This window comes from Phacochoerus africanus, chromosome 5, assembly GCF_016906955.1.
Source record: "Phacochoerus africanus isolate WHEZ1 chromosome 5, ROS_Pafr_v1, whole genome shotgun sequence".
In the NCBI taxonomy this organism is placed as follows: Eukaryota; Metazoa; Chordata; class Mammalia; order Artiodactyla; family Suidae; genus Phacochoerus; species Phacochoerus africanus.
Window position 1 is genome coordinate 25,924,577 of NC_062548.1, and position 20,753 is coordinate 25,945,329.

Here is a 20,753-nt window from a genome sequence, read left to right on the forward strand (position 1 = left end):
TCATTGAAGACGTGTCACAATTCTGCTCAGTGAGGACGATGAGGTCATTTTGAGAGGAACAGAAGCCTGGAGACGCAAAGTAACTTGCTCGGACCATGCACCAAGGAAGTGGAAGCGTTGACATTTGCAAAAGGTCTTGATCTCCACAATCCCCCACTTTAGGAGTTCCCTGGCGGCACCATGGGTTAAGGACCCAGCGTTGTCCCTGGTGTGGCTCAGGTTGCGGCTGTGGTGCAGGTCGGATTCCCCGCCCCAGGAATTTCTCCATGCTGCCCGCACAATCGCCGCTCCCCCAATCCCCCACCTTTAAAATTCCCATCTTGGGGGATGCCCACTCAAATATCAAAAAGAGGCTGGCATGTAACATAGCAGTGCCAGCATTAGAAATAGCAGGAGTAATAACCCAAGTTTTTTGGGGTTTTTTTTTGGTTTTTTGTCTTTTTTAGGGCAGCATCCATGGCCTATGGAAGTTCCCAGGCTAGGGATCTAATAGGAGCTGTAGCTGCCAGCCTACACCATAGCTCACAGCAACACCAGATCCTTAACCCACTGAGCGAGGGGTTAAGAACCCAAGTCCTCATGGATACTAGTCATACCCAAGGGTTTTGACTCTGTTCTAAGTGATTTCTTTGTATTAACTCATCTAATGGTCAGAAAACCCTATGTGCAGTTCCATATGCATGTCTGCAGCACCCCGAGGATCTAGGACCTGCAGCCCTGGCTCTATGCACACACACAGGTGGGCTTGCTCCAACCTTGAGAATGTGCCGGTGCCACTGACAGGTGGGGGGAAAAAACTCCATAAAGGCACCATCCCTGGGCTGTGTTCTTTCTCTGAGGGTCTCACAACACACCTTTCACACTTTCATCAGAGTTGAAAAGACCAAATAGACATTTCTCCAAAGAAGACACACAGATGGCCAGAAGGCGCATGAAAAAATGCTCACCATCACTAATTAGTGGAGAAATTCGAATCAAAACTACAATGAGGTATCACTTCACACCAGTCTTCTGATGTGGCTAATGGCCATCATTAACAAGCCTACACATAACAAATGTGGGAGAGGGTGTGGAGAAAAGGGAACCCTCCTGCACTGGTGGTGGGAATGTAAATTGGTACAACCACTACGGAGAACAGTATGGAGGGTCCTCAGAAAATGAAATATAGAACTAGCAATATGATCCAGCAATCCCACTCCTGGGCATATATCTGGACAAAACTTTCATTCAAAAAGATACATGCACCCCTATGGTCACTGCAGCACTGTTCACAACAGCCAAGACACGGAAACCACGTAAATGTCCATCCACAGATGAATGGATTAAGAACCTCTGGTACAATGGAATACTACTCAGCCCTAAAAAAGAACAAGATGATCCCATTCGCAGCAATAGGGATGCAACTAGAGATTCTCATACTCAGCGAAGTTAAGTCAGAAAGAGAAAGACAAGTACCGTAGGATATCACTTATCTACAGACTCTAAAATATGGCACAAATGAACCTATCTACAAAACAGAAACAGACTCACAGACACAGAGAATGGACTTGTGGTTGCCAAGGGGGAAGGGAGGTGGTATGGACGGGGAGTTTAGAGTTAGTAGATGCAAATTATTATATTTAGAATGGATAAGCAATGAGGTCCCACTGTACAGCTGTCTATATATCCAGTCTCCCAGGATAGACCATGTTGGAAGAAAATATAAGAAAACAAATATATATCTGTATGACTGAGTCACTATTCTGTACACCAGAAACTGACTTAACACTGTAAATCAACTATACCCCAATAAAAAAATAAATTAAAAAAAAAAGTTCCCACATTTGGATAACATACTTAAAGGCAGTAGTTTTCAAGTGACATGGGGACTTTTTCACAACACAGATGCCCAGACGTAACCTCTGGGGTGAGGCTGGGGTGTGTGCCTTCTGAAAAGGCACTTCAGGTCAACCAAGAGGGGACTGATCTCCAAGGACTTATCTGGGTCACACGTCCTGGCCAAACACAAGATGCATCACAAGTAACCCTTCCCCCCAAATACGTGTCCTGTTTTGCTCACAGGTACAATTCGCACACACTGCAACCTACAACCATGGGAGCTTTTCAGCCATTTGCGGGTTGTGGGGGTGGGGGAAGAGTGGGGGCTTTGGGGACTTTCAATTTGGGGCAATTTAGCTGAAGAATCTCTTAAACAGAATACTGCTTGATACTTTCTTAGGACAAAAGTCGCATTACTCTTAGGATCAACTAAACACATCGGCCCCACCGCGGAACAAGGCTCACAGATTCGTGCCTCAGACCTCTCACGCACCCTCCCCTGGGTGCCAGCTCTTTGCCAAAGAGCTGGGCTTCCTACCTTGGTCATTCCATAAGCCTTCCCCTGTGCCGGCCTAGAGACTGGAGCCCAGCCAGCAGCAAGATGCTACTGCAGGCAGGGAGACCTCTGTGATGCTTCTGGGCACATCAGGGAAAAAAACTCCTTTTCCTCTGGGAGGCAGCAGATCTGTACCAGGCTCTCTGGTTAGCAAATGGGGCAGAGGGTGGCTGTGTGGTCCTTCCTTCCCTGGGCGGAGTGTCCTTGTACAGGGCACGACCTGCACCCCTGTATGGGGTAGTCCTGGCCGCATGCTTTCAGAGGCTCACTCACCCCTTTGCAGATGGCCACGGCTTCCTTGGACATGGACTTTGGATATGCCACGTTGTGTTCCATGATGGACTGGAAAAGTTCATCCTCATCCTCGCCTTCAAAGGGTGCCTGTGGGGCAGAGGATAGGGTGGGAGAAGAATGCCTGCCCTGTACTCCCCGCCTCGCCCTGGGTGCCTCAACCTGCTCCCTGGGATCCACCTGCAGGCCAGGCTCCGGGCTTCCAGGCAGAAGAGAAGGAAGAAACAGCCAACACACTAGGGTAACCCCAAGGTCACAGAAGTCACGGAGGTTCAGATCTAGGAGCTGGTAGCAAGCTGGCCCTTTCTCTTTTAAGAAACCATGAGGATGGGGGTGGGAGAGGGCTTTTCCTTACAAATCACTTAAAATTCAATTACCTGCCCAGCCAACATTTCATACAGCAGGACTCCAAATGCCCACCAATCCACGGACTTCCCATAGGGCTGATAAGCAATTATCTGGAAAACAGAAGGCTTTCGGTCAGGGAGGCCTGTGGCTTCTTGCAGCGGCTGGAGACTGGATATGGCGCTTCTTTTACAAAGAGAGTGGCACCCTGGGAGGGGGCGGGGGTGGGGTGGAGGGACAGTTCTCCCTTTGCCTGTCACCTGCCTATTGTGAAAGACTAAATTGGCTCTCACAGTCCCAGATGGGACCACTTTCTATAAGAGGGAGCAGGGGGAGTTCCCGTCGTGGCGCAGTGGTTCACGAATCCGACTAGGAACCATGAGGTTGCGGGTTCGATCCCTGGCCTTGCTTAATGGGTTAAGGATCCGGCGTTGCCGTGAGCTGTGGGGTAGGTGCCAGACGTGGCTCGGATCCCAAGTGGCTGTGGCTGTGGTCGGCAGCTACAGCTCTGAGTAGACCATGAGCCTGGGAACCTCCATATGCTGCGGGTGCGGCCCTAAAAGGACGGGAAAAAAAAAGTTCAATAGTTAAAAAAAAAAGAGAGAGAGAGAGAGTAAACAGGGAGCCCAGGGTCTACCCAAGATGATTCTTTATTTTAGGAAGATGGGTATCCTTTACAGAGAGGCCCCTGCAGGCTGGAAAAGCATCTGTGGATATTGCATTGCCTCTTCAAAGCACTTAGTACAATGCAGCATGTTTAATTTTAATACAGTGAGCATGGCATTTTAAAGAAGAAAAACAGTCTTTGATCCTCATTACAAAAGTAATAACATTTACACAACAATGCGAATAGGCTTAACCCTACTGGACTGCAGGCTTAGCAATGGTTAAGACGGCAATGCCGTTTTTGGGTTTTTTTTTTTTTTGCCACAATTAAAAACATTTTTATACTTTGTGGTACAGTAGAAGATTGACAGAATGCTGTAAACCAGCTATCATGGAACAAATAAAAATCATTTGAAAACAACATTTTTAACTTCAGAAATGGGATAGTGTTTATTACCCTTTTACTATTTATTTTAAAATATAGGTCAGTTAAGGGAATGCAAATAAAATCACCCATAATCCTTTATCAAGAGAAAAATTAGGTGGAGTTCCTGTTGTGGCTCAGCAGTAACGAATCCAACTAGGATCTAAGAGGATGCGGGTTCGATCCCTGGCCTGGCTCATTGGGTTAAGGACCGGTGCTGCCTTGAGCTGGGGTGTTAGGCCAGCAGCTGCAGCACCTATTTGACCCCTAGCCTAGGAACTTCCATGTGCCACAGGTGTGGCCCTAAAAAAAAAAAAAAAAAAAAGAGCAAGAAAAACATTGTGATTGCTCTTGGGTCTGTTTCCTTCTAGATTTTCTTTTGTGTTAACATATATTAAACTCTGTGTGTATGTACGTGTTTTACATAAACGCTTTTTTTTGTAAAAAAAAATTTATTCATTTGAAATTTCCATGCCGTCAACATAATCAGCTTTTCCCTCTGCATAACATTCCACTGGATGGATATACCAAAGTCTAGTTCATTGATTTCCAATTGATTAGGTTTCTTCTGGTACTAAATACATATCCTTGTAATCAGCTATCCGGACATTTGATACATTTTTTTTTTCTTAAGATAAACTCCTAGATGTATAATTGGTGGATCAAGTGGTATATATAGTTTCAAGTGTTTCGATACTTACTATCAAATTGCCAAAGCATGGCCAAGTCTAGCATAGCTGTGTGACCATCTATTGGGAAGCAGGGGTGAAAACTAACTGTAGCAAAGGGATTAGAAGTTGATACAGAGCAGAAGTTAAGGGCTCAGGACTGAGGGCTGGAATTGTCTTTGGAATTGCTTTTTTTTTTTTTTTTTTTGCTTTTTTAGGGCCACATGTACAGCATATGGAAGTTCCCAGACTAGGGGTCCCATAGGAGCTGCAGCTGCTGGTCTACACCACAGCCACAGCAACATGGGACCTGAGTCATGTCAGCGACCTACACCACAGATCAAGGCAATGCTGGATCCTTAACCCACTAAGCAAGGCCAGGGATTGAACCCGCAACCTCCTGGATACTAGTTGGGTTTGTTACCACTGAGCCACTGAACCCCTAGGCTTGGAATTGTGACCGCTGTTTCCACTGTGTGACCTTGGGGGGAAGTCATTTAACTTCCGTAAGTCTGTTTTCCCATCTACAGAACAAAGTTTATAATAATATCTATGGCATCAGTTTTCGTGAGGATGAAAGAGACATATGTGTCTCTCACACATGATGCCCTCAAAATGTCAGCTCTGACTTGGAAGTTCTCTGATTGAGTGATGGCTTGGCTGAGTCGCCAAAGGTGTCTGAGCAAACTTGGTTAGAAAGTAACCATCCATTTATCCAACTCCATTGCCCAGCGCAGCTTCTGCCCTGAAAACAGAAATGCCCTCTGAAATCTGATGGCAAGGGACCCGAAGGAGCAGCTTTCTGTGAGAACACTTATTGAAAGTATTTTCACACTTTTAAGGCACTTCATGTCTTATTCGGATCCTCCTGACAACCTAACAAGTTAATCCTTTTACAAAGAGAAATAGAGCCTGGGCGGTGAAAGATGTTGCCAGAAGAGATGGGGTGAGCTAATGGCAAAGCAAGGGGATGCCCGACTAGCAGCTTATTCCTTATTGGCAGGCTGGGCTGTGGGCTGAAGGAGGACACAGGAGCACAACTGGGGGCTTGTACCTGTCTGCATCAGGGGCCCCCCGGAACTTTGGAAAGCCACACATGTGGGGAGGGGGTGGGGGGAGCACCCTGCAGAGAGTCTAGTTCCGTTGATCTAGGGTGATACCTGGGCATCTTACTTTATTTTATATTATTTTATTTTTATATTATTTTTACTTCATTTCATTTCGTTTCTTTTCATTTCATTTCATTTTTGTCTTTTTAGGGCCACACCCACGGCATATGGAGGTTCCCAGGCTAGGCGTCAAATCAGAGCTGCAGCTGCCAGCCTACACCATAACCACAGCAATGCAGGATCCAAGCCACGTCTGCGACCTACACCACAGCTCACGGCAATGCCGGATCCTTAACCCACTGACCAAGGCTCGGGACAGAACCCATATCCTCATGGATACTAATTGGTTCATTAACCACTGAGCCTCGATGGGAACTCCTGGGCTTCTCCGTTTTAAAAGCTCCCCAGGCGACTCAAAAGGGCAGCAGAACTTGTGAACCAGAGATCAGTGAACTCATAGGGGGATCAAGGAATTGTGTCTGATGTCCTAACTAACAAAAGGACAATACAGCAAGGGGCACCACTGGGTTCTAATAAAGCATTCATTTGTTTAAAGGATGATTTTTCAATTACTCAAATAATACACACAAACATGTACATTTACTTTGTGAAAAATTTTAATAATATAGAGATTAAGCTGAATTTCCCTTTGCAACAGCCTTATCCTCCGAGGTAACCGATGTAAAAATCAGTCTGTAATTTTCCAGATTTCCTCTACTTTTACATGCATATCTACATACTCATAAGAAACATACTGCAGTGTTCTGTGTATTTTTATTTTCTGTGTATTTTTTAAATTTTATTTTATTTGTCTTTTTGCCATTTCCTAGGCCACTCCCGTGGCATATGGAGGTTCCCAGGCTAGGGGTCGAATCGGAGCTGTAGCCACCGGCCTACGCCAGAGCCACAGCAACATGGGATCCGAGCCTCGTCTGCGACCTACACTACAGCTCACGGCAACGCCAGATCTTTAACCCACTGAGCAAGGGCAGGGATTGAACCTGCAACCTCATGGTTCCTAGTCGATTTTGTTAACCACTGCACCACGACGGGAACTCCCTGTGTATTTTTATTTTTCACAAATGGTATCATATTGTGTCTATCGCTCCATACCTGGGTTTTTTTTCTCTCAACGATATCTCAAAGAGCTTTCCATAGCTGCATCTCTCTCTCACTCACTTTTTGCAATGATGCCTTGTATAGTATCCATACGATAAGTCACTCAGTCTCTTGTCTGTCCCTAGACTGGCAGGCTTTGTTCACGTTTGTACATACAGGTGTGCTCTGATCTTTGTAAGGGCTGTATAGTACTTCTTAATGGAAAATGCAGCATATTTTAGACAACCATGCCTTTACTAATGTCATGGAGGCTCTCTCTTCATTTTCACTATTAAGAATAGTGCTGCAGGAGTTCCCGTCATGGTGCAGTGGAAGCGAATCTGACCAGCAACCATGAGGACACAGGTTCAATCCCTGGCCTCACTCAGTGGGTTAAGGACCCAGTGTTGCCGTGGGCTGTGGTGTAGGCTGCAGATGCGGCTCGGATCTGGCGTTGCTGTGGCTGTGGTATAGGCCTGCAGCTACAGCTCCGATTAGACCCCTAACCTGGGAACTTCCATATGCTGTGGGTGTGGCCCTAAAAAGCAAAAAAAAAAAAAAAAAATAGTGCTACACTGAAGAAAGGATTTTGAACACATACCCTTCCGTGTGTGTGTGTGTGTGTGTGTGTGTGTGTGTGTGTGTTGCAAACTAGGTTCCTAGAAGAGGAACTGTTTTGGTAACCGAATATGCAGGTTTGGTGCATAATTTTGTGTCAAGTTACTTTAGTGACCCAGGCCTTCCCATGATCACTGCTCCACGTCAAGTGACCGCCAGTCAAGGACAGAAGACTCCATGTCCAAGCTCTCAGTGCCTTTCCATAAAAAGCCAGTAACAGATGGCGAAACGCCACCTTTCTGAGCACCAATTCAGAGGAAAAAGAGAGGCAATCATCTGGCACAAATTCTCGTACCCGGACATGCTAGGGAAACCCATTCCACCACTGACCACGTCCTCTGGGAAGGGAGGGGGAGGCGCTAAAATAAATCTTTACACTTTCATTTCTATCTTCATCCTAGGAAGAAAAATCCTGAGCCTTTTAGAATTGCATACCACCACTGCCTACGTATTAGGACACGGATCCCGTGTCATAGGTCAGACCAGGGAACCCCCCCTTTCCGTCCTCCCTCTTTCTCTCTCTCTCTCTCTCCTCTTCACAAACATTTCAGGGTCATAATTAGGAGGTATCATATGGCCGGGAGCCATAGCAGCTTGATGAAGAATTTTTTTGATGTGCGGTGGATGGTTCTTTGGAGTTTTATTTAAATTTGCTCCCAAACCTTGATGTATTTTGGGCCTGAGCTTCTGGATGCGTGCTAAGTTAATCCGCATGTGTCATCTCAAGGGAGCAACTGAGAGGAGGGTAGAAGGACCAGCCTGAGTGTTTGCTGGTCCGATACCGCCTGGACATTTCCCGGCCCTGAACGTGGCCATCTAGGACTCGGGAGTGACATCAAAACATCCACACGACACAGACATGCCGGAGGGGTCGGCATGAGCTCACCTCAGGGGCGATGTAGTCTGGGGTGCCACAGAAGGTCTTGGTCGTCACCCCATCCCAGATGTTTTCCTTACACATGCCAAAGTCAGCGATCTTGATGTGGCCCTCGGAATCCAGCATCACATTGTCAAGTTTCAGGTCACTGCACAGACAGGATTTAGGGATTTCGTGAAATGCTATTTAGTGCACGCTCCCTTATGTGCAAAACACTGAACCAGGTATGATGGGGCCACAGAGGGGAGTACCACTCAGCCCTTGCCGTCCCACAGCTTATAATCTGCCAGGGAGATACCAGGGTCCGCACACCTCTGTGCTTTTCTTTTTTGACAGCGCCAACGGTGCCAAAGGTCTCAGGAGGACACAGTGAGACTGCAGATCTGAGAAGAGAGAGCCCCAGACCTAAACAAAGGGCAGGACCTCCATGGATCCCAGGATCCAGAGCCCCTGCATCCAGGAGCAGCTTCAGAGATGACCCAGGCAACTTCAGGACCCTTTATATTTCATAGGAAGATATGTTTTTACAAAACCATTATTTAAAAAAATACCTCTGAAGATCATGCAGGAAAAAACTGATCAAAATGATCATATATATATATATTTTTTCTTTTATGACCACATCTGTGGCATATGGAAGTTCCCGGGCTAGGGGTCGAATTGGAGCTGCAGGTGTTGGCTTACGCCACAGCCACAGCAATGCAGGATCTGAGCCATGGCTGCGACCTATGCCACAGCTTGTGGCAACTCCGGATCCTTAACCCACCGAGCGAGGCCGGGGATCAAACCTGCATCCTCATGGGCACTACATTGGATTCTTAACCCACCGGGCCACAAGAGAAACTGCGAAACTGCCTCTTTTAAGGTAAGTTCGTTTGAATTGAGCTACTGTCATCATTTTAAACTAAAAGAAGGGAGCTCCCATTGTGGCGCCACAGAAACAAGTCCGACTAGTATTCATGAGGATGAGGGTTCGATCCTTGGCCTTGCTCAGTGGGTTAAGGATCTGGCATTGCCTTGACCTGTGGTGTAGGTCGCAGACTCAGCTCAGATCTCGTGTTGCTGTGGCTGTGGTGTAGGCCGGCAGCTGTAGCTCCGATTTGACCCCTAGCCTGGGAACCTCCATATGCCACGGGTGTGGCCCTAAAAAGGAATAAATAATAAATAAATAAATACATAAACTAAAAGAATACAACCTGAAAATACATTCTGGCATCTCCTATCTGTGTCTCTGAATTCTCTTTATCCAAGAGGAGGCCCACTTGCACCCCAATGGTTACCAACAGCAATATTCCTTGGTCTCTGGTGCTGTCTGTGATAACACCCACATTCATGCTTAACTATAAGCCAAAGTGGTCTCTGAAGGCCAGCTTGGAACTTAGACGAGGTGAACTCTGCAGCAACTTGCTTCACCTAAACATACCAGGTCTGAATGTGACTTAATTCACAGAGATCCATGACATACTCCTCGGCTTGATCCCATGTCCCCAAACAGACAGCTGGGGCAACGACGGAAGTAAGGACCTCTTCATCTCTTATAGAAAAGGAGCTTCAGGTGATAAAAGCCAGCAGGTCATGGGGCTGGAGGATGCCCTGGCCATATTCAGTGTCACATAATAGTGGTTTTTTATTTATTTATCGATATTTTTAGGGCCACACCTGCGGCATATGGTAGTTCCCGGGCTAGGGGTTGAATCAGAGCTAAGGCCACTGGCCTATGCCACAGCCACAGCTATGCCAGATCCGCACAGCTCACAGCAATGCCGGATCCTTAACCCACTGAGCCAGTCCATGGATCGAACCTGCGTCCTCATGGATGCTCGTCAGATGCGTTTCCAGTGTGCCACGACAGGAATGCCAATAGTAATTTTTAAAAATACGTATATTTTTGGCTGCCCTGGAGGCATGTGGAACATCCCAGGCCAGGGATCAAACTCACACCACAGCCGCAACTGGAGCCACCGTAGTGACAATGCCAGATCCTTAACCCACTGTACCGCCAGAGAGCTCCCCACACGGTAGTGTGTGGAGAGTCCACTCTATTCTTTGTTTGATGTCAGAAATCCTTTTTGCTTCCAAAGGGGGCTGGGGCCGAGGATTTCAGGTTCACAACTTCATCAGAGGCAATCAACACATGTCGACAGACTGTATCTTCATGCTTTTTTTTTTTTTTTGGTCTTTTTAAGGCTGCACCTGCGGCATATGGAGGTTCCCAGGCTACGGGTCGAATCTGAGCTGTTGCTGCTGGCCTACACCACAGCCACAGCAACGTGGGATGTGAATCGCATCTGCGACCTACACCACAGCTCACGGCAATGCCGGGGACCCATGGATCAAGGCCAGGGATTGAACCTGCCACCTCATGGATACCAGTCGGATTCGTTTCTGCTGCGCCACAACGGGAACTCCCTGTATTTTTATGATTTATGTATCTGGCTCCCACCACTGGAATATGCATGCATTCTGCAAAGGCAGGGCTTTGTCTGTCTTCTTCATGCTGTATCCCCACCACCTAAAGCAGAGCTCAGCCCAAGGCAGGCTTCCAATAAACGTTTGTTGAATGAATGAATGAATGAATGAATGGACTTTCATGACTCTTTGGGATCTTTTAAATAGCCCCTTGCCCATGCCCAGCGCCCTCTGGAAGCCCATGCCCCTCGCCAGCCTCCCTTGCATAACAAACCAGCCCAAGCCGGTGCTGCAAGGCCATCTGCATCCGTGTGGCATAAGAGGGAATTGCACACCCAGGACTCACTGACAAATAGCAGCCTCGGGCTCAACAGTCTGCCTTGCATGAGATATAAAACGGGATGACTCATCCGGCTATGATCACACACTTGCTCCTCCCAAAAACGGGCAAATGCCAAGTCCTGAACTTAATCCTGTCTTTCAGGGCAAGCTACTCAGAGACCCATTTCCAAATTGTAGTTACATAGCAAAAAAAGAAAAAACAGAAAAAAGAAGGAAACTTGTTTCATCCTAATACGATCGAGCACATTCTACCCGCCAAGATTCTTTGCTTGCTCCCCAAATGCGGGGTCCATGGGCAAGAGGAAGAAGCACTGGGTCTCCAGGGGGGAGCCTCCTCCTCTTAGAGCAAATGGCCTCACATTTGAGGCTCCAGATCATCCCTGGAGGCAGAGGCCATCAAGCTCTTCTATCATCACATAGAGCGGTCCAAACTTTGCCAGGGCAGTGGGCGAGGCTGCCTGGCAGAACACATGCCCAAGTTAGTACTGGAGGATTCCTCCCCCACCAGGGCTTCTAATTTTAAAAGCAGTTCAAGAGAGAGGCAGGGAAGGGAAGGCGCTGAAGGAGCCGAGGAGCTGGAAAGTACAGCAGCGTTTCACTTACCGGTAAATGATACCCTTGCTCTGCAAGAAGAACAGACCGATGGCAATTTCTGCAGCGTAAAATCTGAAATGAAAAGAAAAAAAAAAAAGCAATGGAGAAATTCAAGGACACCATATGCTTGGCAAGTCTCAGAATTCAATACATTATTGAATTGGGCAGAGGGCATGAATGTCCCACCGTGGATGGTCAGCCACACAGCTCATCAAGCCAAGTCTGAGAGTCTGGATGGATGACCAGGGTTTAGAGGGCTGCGAGGCTGCTCGAAGGACAAAATGGGACAGGCAGAGGCTCGGCAACGGCTTAATGGGGAGGAGGCCATGGGATGTGATGAACCGGCTGGAGAATGATCATTTCAGACGCTTGCATGTGCAAGAATCTTCCAGGTAACAGCGAACATCTGTGGAAGGCTTACTATTGACCTTGTATCCTTGTGCGTCATCATCTGATTGTATCTTAATAACAATCCAACGAGGTGGGTGCTACTTGTACCTCCCTGTGCCTCCAAAGAGGAAACTGAGGCTTAGCGACATGCAATAACTTGGCTGAGATTCTGGCACAGCCAGACTCGGCAACTGCATCTGGCTGAAGTGTGAGCTCTTCATGGAGACCCAGAATGAAGACGATTTTGAGAGAACCAGAAAGTCCAGCTATCCCACCCCTGTCGGGCAGGGCTTTGGGGAACCCCGTGAAGTGTCCTGACCATGGGTCTTGTGCGATCATCGAATGACGAGCAGTGGCTAATTTGGTGTTAGACGTAAAAGAAGAGGCAGCCCATGGGAATTGCGCCAAGACACGCAAATGGCGGGATCTGGGAGCACGAGAAGGCAAAACCTGCCAGCATCAGTGCTCACGACCTTGGCAGGTGGGAAGAGAGGGGGCAAGGCTGAACTGAACAGGAGCTGGCCAGCCCTGATGAAACCCATGGGCTTCCTAGAGGGACCTCAAGAGCCTGGCCGACTCCCTAGGACCAGTTAGCACTGCTGATCCTCTGATGCGCCACGCTCCTGGTCACCAACAGCAGGGAGAGACAGGATGAAATGTGTGCTCTAAAAAGAAGACCAGCTGCCTTGCAGACGGAAGGGCACAGAACGGACTCAGCAGGGGAAACAGATTTCCAAAAGCCCAGAGCAGGCATCCCCGCCCTGAGAGCCACGGAGCATAACCATGCTACAACTTGAGCCTTCATCTCCTTGGAAGGAGGGATGTGTGTGTGTGTGTGTGTGTGTGTGTGTGTGTGTGTGTGTGTGTGTGTGTGTGAGAGAGAGAGAGAGAGAGAGAGAGAGAGAGAGAGAAAGAGGTGTCTCGGAATAAGAGCAAAGAAGATCTGGGTCAGAATTCTGGATCTGCCTCACACTAGCTCTGTGACTTTGAGCAAGCCTCCATCACACTTGACCATGAGCAAACTCTGAGCCTGGCACATAGTTAGCACTCCATAAACATCCACAAAGGAAGACACCAAACCTACAATAATGTTCCCCAAAGAAGCTACAGGGCCTTTCCTTATGAGCCAGGGGCAAAACTCTGAAATAAAGAAACAGCTCTGGTTTTTCAAGATGCAAGTTCTTGGCTGGTGTCAGAAAAAGAAAGAAGTCTCCCATCGCAGCAGAATCCACACCCACCCCCCCTTTGCCCTGATGATGATATTTCTTATGAAGAAGAAGGTCCAAGAGGTTTAAAATCCCTATTCACCTAAGACCCCCAAGGAACTCACAACCCACCCATTTCTGCCCAGGGAAAAAGCCCAGCACAGGTTCTCACTTACACAGCATGAGGCTCCTTGAAGCGGCCCACTTGCTGGATGTGGTACATGAGGTCGCCACCATTCACATACTCCATCACAAAGTACAGGCGGTCCTGGAAGAAGAGGGCAAAGAGTGAAGTCAGCCTCCTAGCGCGTCTCAGGTTCCAGGTGGAGAGCTGGGATTTATGGTCCCAACCAGCAAGGTTCCGGAGTTCCTATCAAAGGGGCTCAGCAGTGAGCGAATCTGACTAGCATCCATGAGGACGCAGGTTCGATACCTGGTCTCGCTCGGTGGGTTAAGGATCAGCCGTTGTGGTGTGGGCCAGATGTGGCTCAGATCCTGCACTGCTGTGGCTGTGGTGGAGGCCAGCAGCTAGAGCTCCGATTCAACCCCTAGCCTGGGAACCTCCATGTGCCACCCATGCGCACCCCTGCCTCCAGCCAAAAAAAAAAAAAAGCTAGCTGGGTTTCTGGGGGGAAGAATGGATTAGGAGTTTGGGACTGGCATATACACACTACTATATACAAAACCCATCAGTAACAAGGACCTACTACAGGCAAAATCTATTCAATACTGAGCCTCGACAGGGAAAGAATCTGCCAAATGAATGGATATATATGTATATATGGTTGATTCGCTGTGCTTATACCTGAAACTAACACAACATGGTAAGTCACCTATACTCCAAGAAAATTTATTTAAAAAATTAGAAAACTTAAAAAGTTGCAAAAATAGTACAAGGACATCCAGTGTATTCATCCCAGATGAACTGTTAACACTTGATCACATTTGTTTAATTATTCTTTCTCTTGTCCTATTCTTGCAACACCTAGGTATGCTTGACATTATTTCAAAATAAAAGGCCACAATTTTTTTTTCTTTTTTTCATTTTACTGCTGCATCTGCAGCCCGTGGAAGTTCCCGTGCTAGGGATTGAATTTGGAGCTGCAGCTACAGCCTACGCCACAGCCACAGCAACACCAGATCCAAGCCCCATCTGTGACCTATGCCGCGGGTAGCAGCAATGCCAGATCTTTAACCCACAGTGAGAGAACAGGGATCAAACTCACATTCTCACAGAGACTATGTCGGGTTCTTAAGCCACTGAGCCACACGGGAACTCCCCCAATTTTTTTTTTCTTTTAAAAACCCAGCAGGACTCCATGACAGGCCCCTAGTTGCTAAGCTCACTACTTCCCGCAGTGGAATATGATATGTCCCTGGAAGGATGCAAGTAAGCACATGCAGTTGGTGAAGTTGAAAAAGAAATAAATAATAACGCTAAATTTATATTCATTTGCACTGGAGAACATAATGAGCACATGAATCTTGTGACATCACGGCTATCATTGTTTAGACTCCAGTTAATTGTAATAAACAGTGGACACTGTTAAGTGAAGCCTCTTGCAGGTTACAGGGAGCTGCAGGAGCCAGTCTCCACCATGATCCCCTGGGATTCTCACTGTTCTGTGCTCACATCCTTATGTTGCTGCTTCTCACTCTGAATGGGACTGACTGGTGTCACCAAGAGGACATGGTAAAAATGACAGTGTGTGGCTTCCAGGACTGGTCCTGCTGTGAAAGATGTGCTTTGGTTTTATCGAGAGGTTGGGGTGGTTGGGTGGCCGTGTAAAAGGACTTTTGCTGTCCAGTGTCACAAAGCGGGGCTGCAGAACCAAGATCGGAGATGGCGGAGGAGTGACATGTAGGGCAAGGAGACATGAAGGAAGTCAATATAGGATGGGACATCTCTTTCCACTACTTTCTGGCTGGGTAACAACACCTACTTAACCTCTGGAATCTCCAGCTTTCTCTTTACCTGTGAAGTGGACATGATCCATCTGCCCTGTAAAGTGGGTACAAAAATGACCTGTGTCCTAACGTGATGATGGCCAGACAACAGTTAATCCATATTAAACAAACAAAAAAAAGGTCTTCTTTAATGTGCATAGAACTTTATCTTCTAGGTGCGGTACATATATACAATGGAATACTACTCAGCCATAAAAAAACAAAATAAAGCCATTTGCAGCAACATGGACACAACGAGAGATTCTCCTACCAAGTGAAGTAAGTCAGAAAGAGAAGGACAAATACCATGTGATATCACTTATATAAGGACTCTAAACTATGACACAAATGGGGAGTTCCCATCGTGACTCAATGGGTTAAGGACCTGACCTTGTCTCTGTGAGCATGCTGGTTCAGTCCTGGCCAGGCTCAGTGGGCTAAGGATCCGTTGTTGCCATAAACTATGGCGTAGGCCATAGATGTAGCTCAGATCCAGTGTTGCCATGGCTGTGGTGCAAGCCACAGCTGCAGCTTCAATTCACCCCTAGCCGGGGAACTTCCATATGCTGCAGATGCAGCTGTAAAAAGAAAAAAGAAAAAAAAAGGTACAAATGAGCCTATCTACGAAGCAAAAACAAACTTCTGGACAAGGAGAACAGACTTGTCATTGCCAAGGAGGAGGAGGTTGGGGGAGGGATGGATGCGAGTTTGGGATTAGCAGAAGCAAAGTGTTATACATAGAAGAGATAAACGACAAGGTCAGCATCCTGGGGAAAAATATATTAAAAAAGAGTGTATATGTATATACACGTATATAAAACTGAATCACTTTACTGTACAGCAGAAATAACACAATCCCATAGACCAACTATACTTCAATAAAAATTTTAAAAAGCAGAGTTCCCGCGAAAACGAATCTCACTAGGAACCATGAGGTTGTGGGTTCGATCCCCGGCCTCGCTCCGTGGGTTAAGGATCCAGCGTTGCCATGAGCTGTGGTGTAAGTCGCAGACACGGCTCGGATCTGGCGTTGCTGTGGCTGTGGCACAAGCCAGCAGCAACATCTTGCATGAGACCCCTAGCCTGGGAACCTCCATATGCTGTGAATGCAGCCCTAAAAGGACAAAAGACAAAAAAAAATTTTTTTTTTTTTAAAAAGAACTTTATCTTTCAGGTAAGTCATATGTGCATTTGCCAAATGTCTCTGGTGTGTGTAATAATTAGAATAACCACCCCCGTGAAAGAAAGCTACCACCTTGTGAGTCCTTTCTATACAGAGAAGTTAAGTGCTTTATGTATTTTATTTCATGTATCTCTCGAAACAACCCAATATGACAAGGATTACTATTTCCTGTGGCAGGATTTGAATCCAGGCAGGCAAGTTTCAAAGCCTACATTTGTAACCTCTGATATCTGACAGCTTCCTGTGGAAGGTCATGAACCCAGCACTGCATGAATGTGTGAGTGGGTCTTCCCCTCCGGGAGCTTCCAGTTCAGCAGGAGGGAGAGAGGGACGTGGAAATCCAGCCACATGTCAAAAACAGCTGTCAGATCACTGGGAAGGACTACTGGGTAATCGATTCTTTTTGAAATGTCGAAGGACCTTCTCAGATTGACTTCACCCTCTCAACATCTCTAATGAGAAGCAGAAGTATCAGTTCTGTTCTCAGCATCCGAAGTATGTGAGACTTGCAAAAAGGTCACTTTACAAGTTAGTGGCGGAGTGGAGCCCGTCAGCCAGAACTGCCAACATCCAGCCCCTGGTTCTTCGGCAGGGCGGGGGGTTGATAGAAAACAAGCCTAAAAATAACCCATCTGTCTTTGCTGCACATTGAAGAGAACCAAAACACTTGCTTTTAAAAATTATTTTTAAAACTAGCAGATGGCATCGGCCACAGAGAGAGATTTCAGTTGCTTGCTTTCTGCTTGGGCAGAACTCAACTTGCCCCCCAAACTCATTGGTCAGAATCCCAACATCAGGGAGAGAGCTCCACAGTAGATAATGCCACGTTTCGTGGTCTGTTTCTACCACTAACTGTATGTGGGGGAAACCCTGAGATCCATCTTCTCTGAACTGCACTGAGCATGGCTTGAGCGCATCGGCGCTTCGGCTGGTAAATATTATGGCTGGCATCTTGCTCTCCTTTCATTTTCTGAGCACTTAATGATGCCCACTCTATGCCAGGCTATTCTACTTCCAGAGACGCGGCTGTGAATGATCCATGGTGCCCAACCTTAAGGAGTCCCCAGATGCCTGGGGTGGGAGACCAGAGACATTTCCAAATGGCAGTGTTTCCCAAAATGGTTTGGGAGATAATTTTAGGTGGGCTATGGATGCCTCTGTTTTTACCTTTATAGTTTCCCATTTCTTTGAATGCGTATTGTGAATGACCTAACCTGCACGCAAAGCCCCTGATTTTATGGTTATTATTGCTGGGGAGGGAGCGGAAGATGCATGGAGTTATGAAAAGAAGAGATGGGAGCAATGCAAGGTGGGGCTGGGTTAAGATGCGCTGCATAAGGTCATCAAACCCCAACTTCAGTCTTAGCAGCTTTCCGGAGAGGCTTCCACATCTTCACCACGTGTTCTAACTCATTTACTAAAAGGTACTTATTATAACATATTTTTATTAACTCACTTTTTCTTTTCCTTCAACACAGTTATTTTAAAATTTCAAGATTTCACACCAAAGCCATAAATGGAGAGTCATCCTTTCTGTAAAAAATAAAAGCCTATCTGGAGTCTATTGACGCTATGCTATAACCAGTCTGGCTTTGGTACATCAATCCCTTAAATGACTTGTGCTTAAAACAAATGCAACTTGTCCATGTCCCACCAAGATTCATCTCCCACTCCAAAGCAAGGAACATCAAAATTTAGAAAACACTGCCAACGGCAATCTAGAGCCCATCTTGAGCAGAGAAATGAATTTGAGACCTTGCAGGGAGCGTATATTTTTGCAAGTCATGGTATTCGGTGTTGAAGGGGCAAAAAAAATGCGAAGAAGCAGATCCAGGCTCGGCCCTCAGAGAATTCAGAATCTTGGTTAAGGAACATACACAGGGGCTTCAAGCCATCATTTAAAGTAGGATGTGTTTTCACAGACATAGAGAGCAGACTTGGTATGGGTGCCAAGGGGTGGGGGGATGGACGGGGAGTTTGGGCTTAGTAGATGCCAACGATTATATTTAGATGGTTTACATCGTGGGTATGCAGTGAGGTCCGACTGTACAGCACAGGGAAGCATATCCAATCTCTTGGGATAGACCACGATGGAAGATAATATGAGAAAGGAAATGTATACATCGGTACGACTGGGTTACTTTGTTGTACCGAAGAAATTGGCACCACATTGTAAATCAACTACACTTTCATTAAAAAATAATGAATGGGAGTTCCTGTCATGGCGCAGTGGTTAACGAATCCGACTGGGAACCATGAGGTGGCAGGTTCGATCCCTGGCCTTGCTGAGTGGGTGAAGGATCCGGCGTTGCCCTGAGCTGTGGTGTAGGTTGCAGACGCGGCTCGGATCCCCTGTTGCTGTGGCTCTGGCGTAGGCCGGTGGCTACAGCTCCGATTGGACCCCTCGCCTGGGAACCTCCATATGCTGCGGGAGCAGCCCTAGAAAAGGGAAAAAGACAAAAATTAAAAATTAAAAAATTAAAAATAATCAATGACGTGGCACATTTAAAAAAAACAAAACAAAACTACAATAAAATAAAGTAGGGTGTGTTCAGAGAAACTGCACAGGTGGTACCAAGAGGGAACCCCGGGGACTTGAGCTCAAGAAACAGCCCTCACCCACTGCCTCCAATTCTGACATAATTATTCCCCCCACAGTGCACTGGCATTTGACTTTGTCCCCCACTCTTACTGCAAAATTATTACAAGCCTTCAAAAGATCTTTCTCATAGTCGCATGCAGTGGGTTTTTTGTTTTTTTTGTGTCTTTTCTAGGGCTGATCTCCCCAGCATATGGAGGTTCCCAGGTTAGGGGTCTAATTGGAGCTGTAGCCACTGGCCTACACCACAGCCACAGCAACACGGGATCCAAGCTGCGTCTACGACCTACACCACAGCTCACGGCAATGCCAGGTCCTCAACCCACTGAGCAAGGCCAGGGATCGAACCCGCAACCTCATGGTTCCTAGTCGGATCCATGAACCATTGCGCCACAACGGGAACTCCATGCAGTGGGTCTTGATCAGGGCCATTTTGTTGGCCTCTCCTACACGGACATTGGAAAACAGGTATTGAAGGTTCCCACTGTGGCTCAGTGGGAACGAGCCTGACTAGTATCCATGAGGCTGTGGGTTCGATCCCTGGCCTCAATCAGTGGGTGAAAGATCCGGCATTGCCATGAGCTGTGGTTGCAGACGCGGCTCGGATCCCGCGTTGCTGTGGCTGTGGTGTAGGCTGGCAGCTGTAGGTCCATTTCGACTCCTAGCCTGGGAACTTCCATAGGCTGTAGGTGTGATCCTAAAAAGCACAAGGAAAAAAAAAAGGAACAGAAAATATATATTGCACATCCACTCTGAGTCCAGCTGGGCCCTCTGCTACTTGCTCTGTTTTCCAAAAAGGACTTGTCACAGCTCAAAACATCAACGCTCATCTCTCAGGACTGATGAATCTTGACTCCAATTTCTATCCTCTCCCTCCCCCCCGAGCTCCAGTTGGCTCCAGCTGGCTACAGGACGTTTCTACGTGGGTGTTCCACTGTCAACTCCAATTAAAAGCGCTGAAAGGCAAGCTCACCATCTTTCTCTTTAAGCTAGCCAGTCTGCTCAACTTTCAACGTGTTTCTTCCAAATTGTCATCGTTATTCTTCATTACACACTGCCCTCATCCCCTAAGCATGAAATGATTTCAGTTAATTTTAAATTTCCCTTCTCCGTGACTTCTCATCTTCAATCAGTAAATACAGAAAATTTAAATATCTGTCGGGTACTGCTGTATGCAAAAATGGTCGGATAGAATTTCTCAAAGGTGGAGCCTGAGTATGAAGATAGTCTGCTTTAAAACAATGACTGGGAGTTCCCGTTGGGGCTCAGTGGGTTAAGACCCTGACTGGTATCCATGAGGATGTAGGTTTGATCCCAGGCCTCGCTCCGTAGGTTACGGATCTGCATTGCCACAAGCTGTGGTGTAGATGGCAGATGCAGCTCCGATCTGACTTTTCTGTGGTTGTGGTGTAGGCCGGCAGCTGCATCTCTGACTTGACCCCTGGCCTAGGAACTCTCATACGCCATGGGTGCAGCCCTAAAATGAAAAACAAAACAATGACTGGATGGCATATGCAGAGGTCACCCCCCGGGGGCGGGGGGGCTTGGATAGGGCAGGGCATTCAAAGGGCTAATCATTGTTTCTCCAAAACAGCTGAAAGTGGGGTGTGACAGGATGCCTGTCACTTGTAATAAGGTACTGTGGACGAGAATATCAACAACCTTGGGTAACTC

At 47.0% G+C, this 20,753-nt stretch overlaps 1 protein-coding gene across 2 annotated transcripts in view; it reads right to left on the reverse strand.

Annotated features, from left to right (window-relative positions):
* PRKCB (protein kinase C beta) overlaps positions 1 to 20,753 on the reverse strand; it is a 388,950-nt gene that overhangs the window by 36,634 nt on the left and 331,563 nt on the right. For both annotated transcript variants that reach the window (XM_047780291.1, XM_047780292.1), the window contains exons 11-15: positions 13,527 to 13,618; positions 11,765 to 11,827; positions 8,420 to 8,558; positions 3,043 to 3,123; positions 2,648 to 2,755 (exon numbers count right to left, since the gene is read on the reverse strand). In XM_047780291.1, coding sequence (XP_047636247.1) covers positions 2,648 to 2,755; positions 3,043 to 3,123; positions 8,420 to 8,558; positions 11,765 to 11,827; positions 13,527 to 13,618 — 483 coding nt within the window. The remainder of the gene's footprint in view (positions 1 to 2,647; positions 2,756 to 3,042; positions 3,124 to 8,419; positions 8,559 to 11,764; positions 11,828 to 13,526; positions 13,619 to 20,753) is intronic.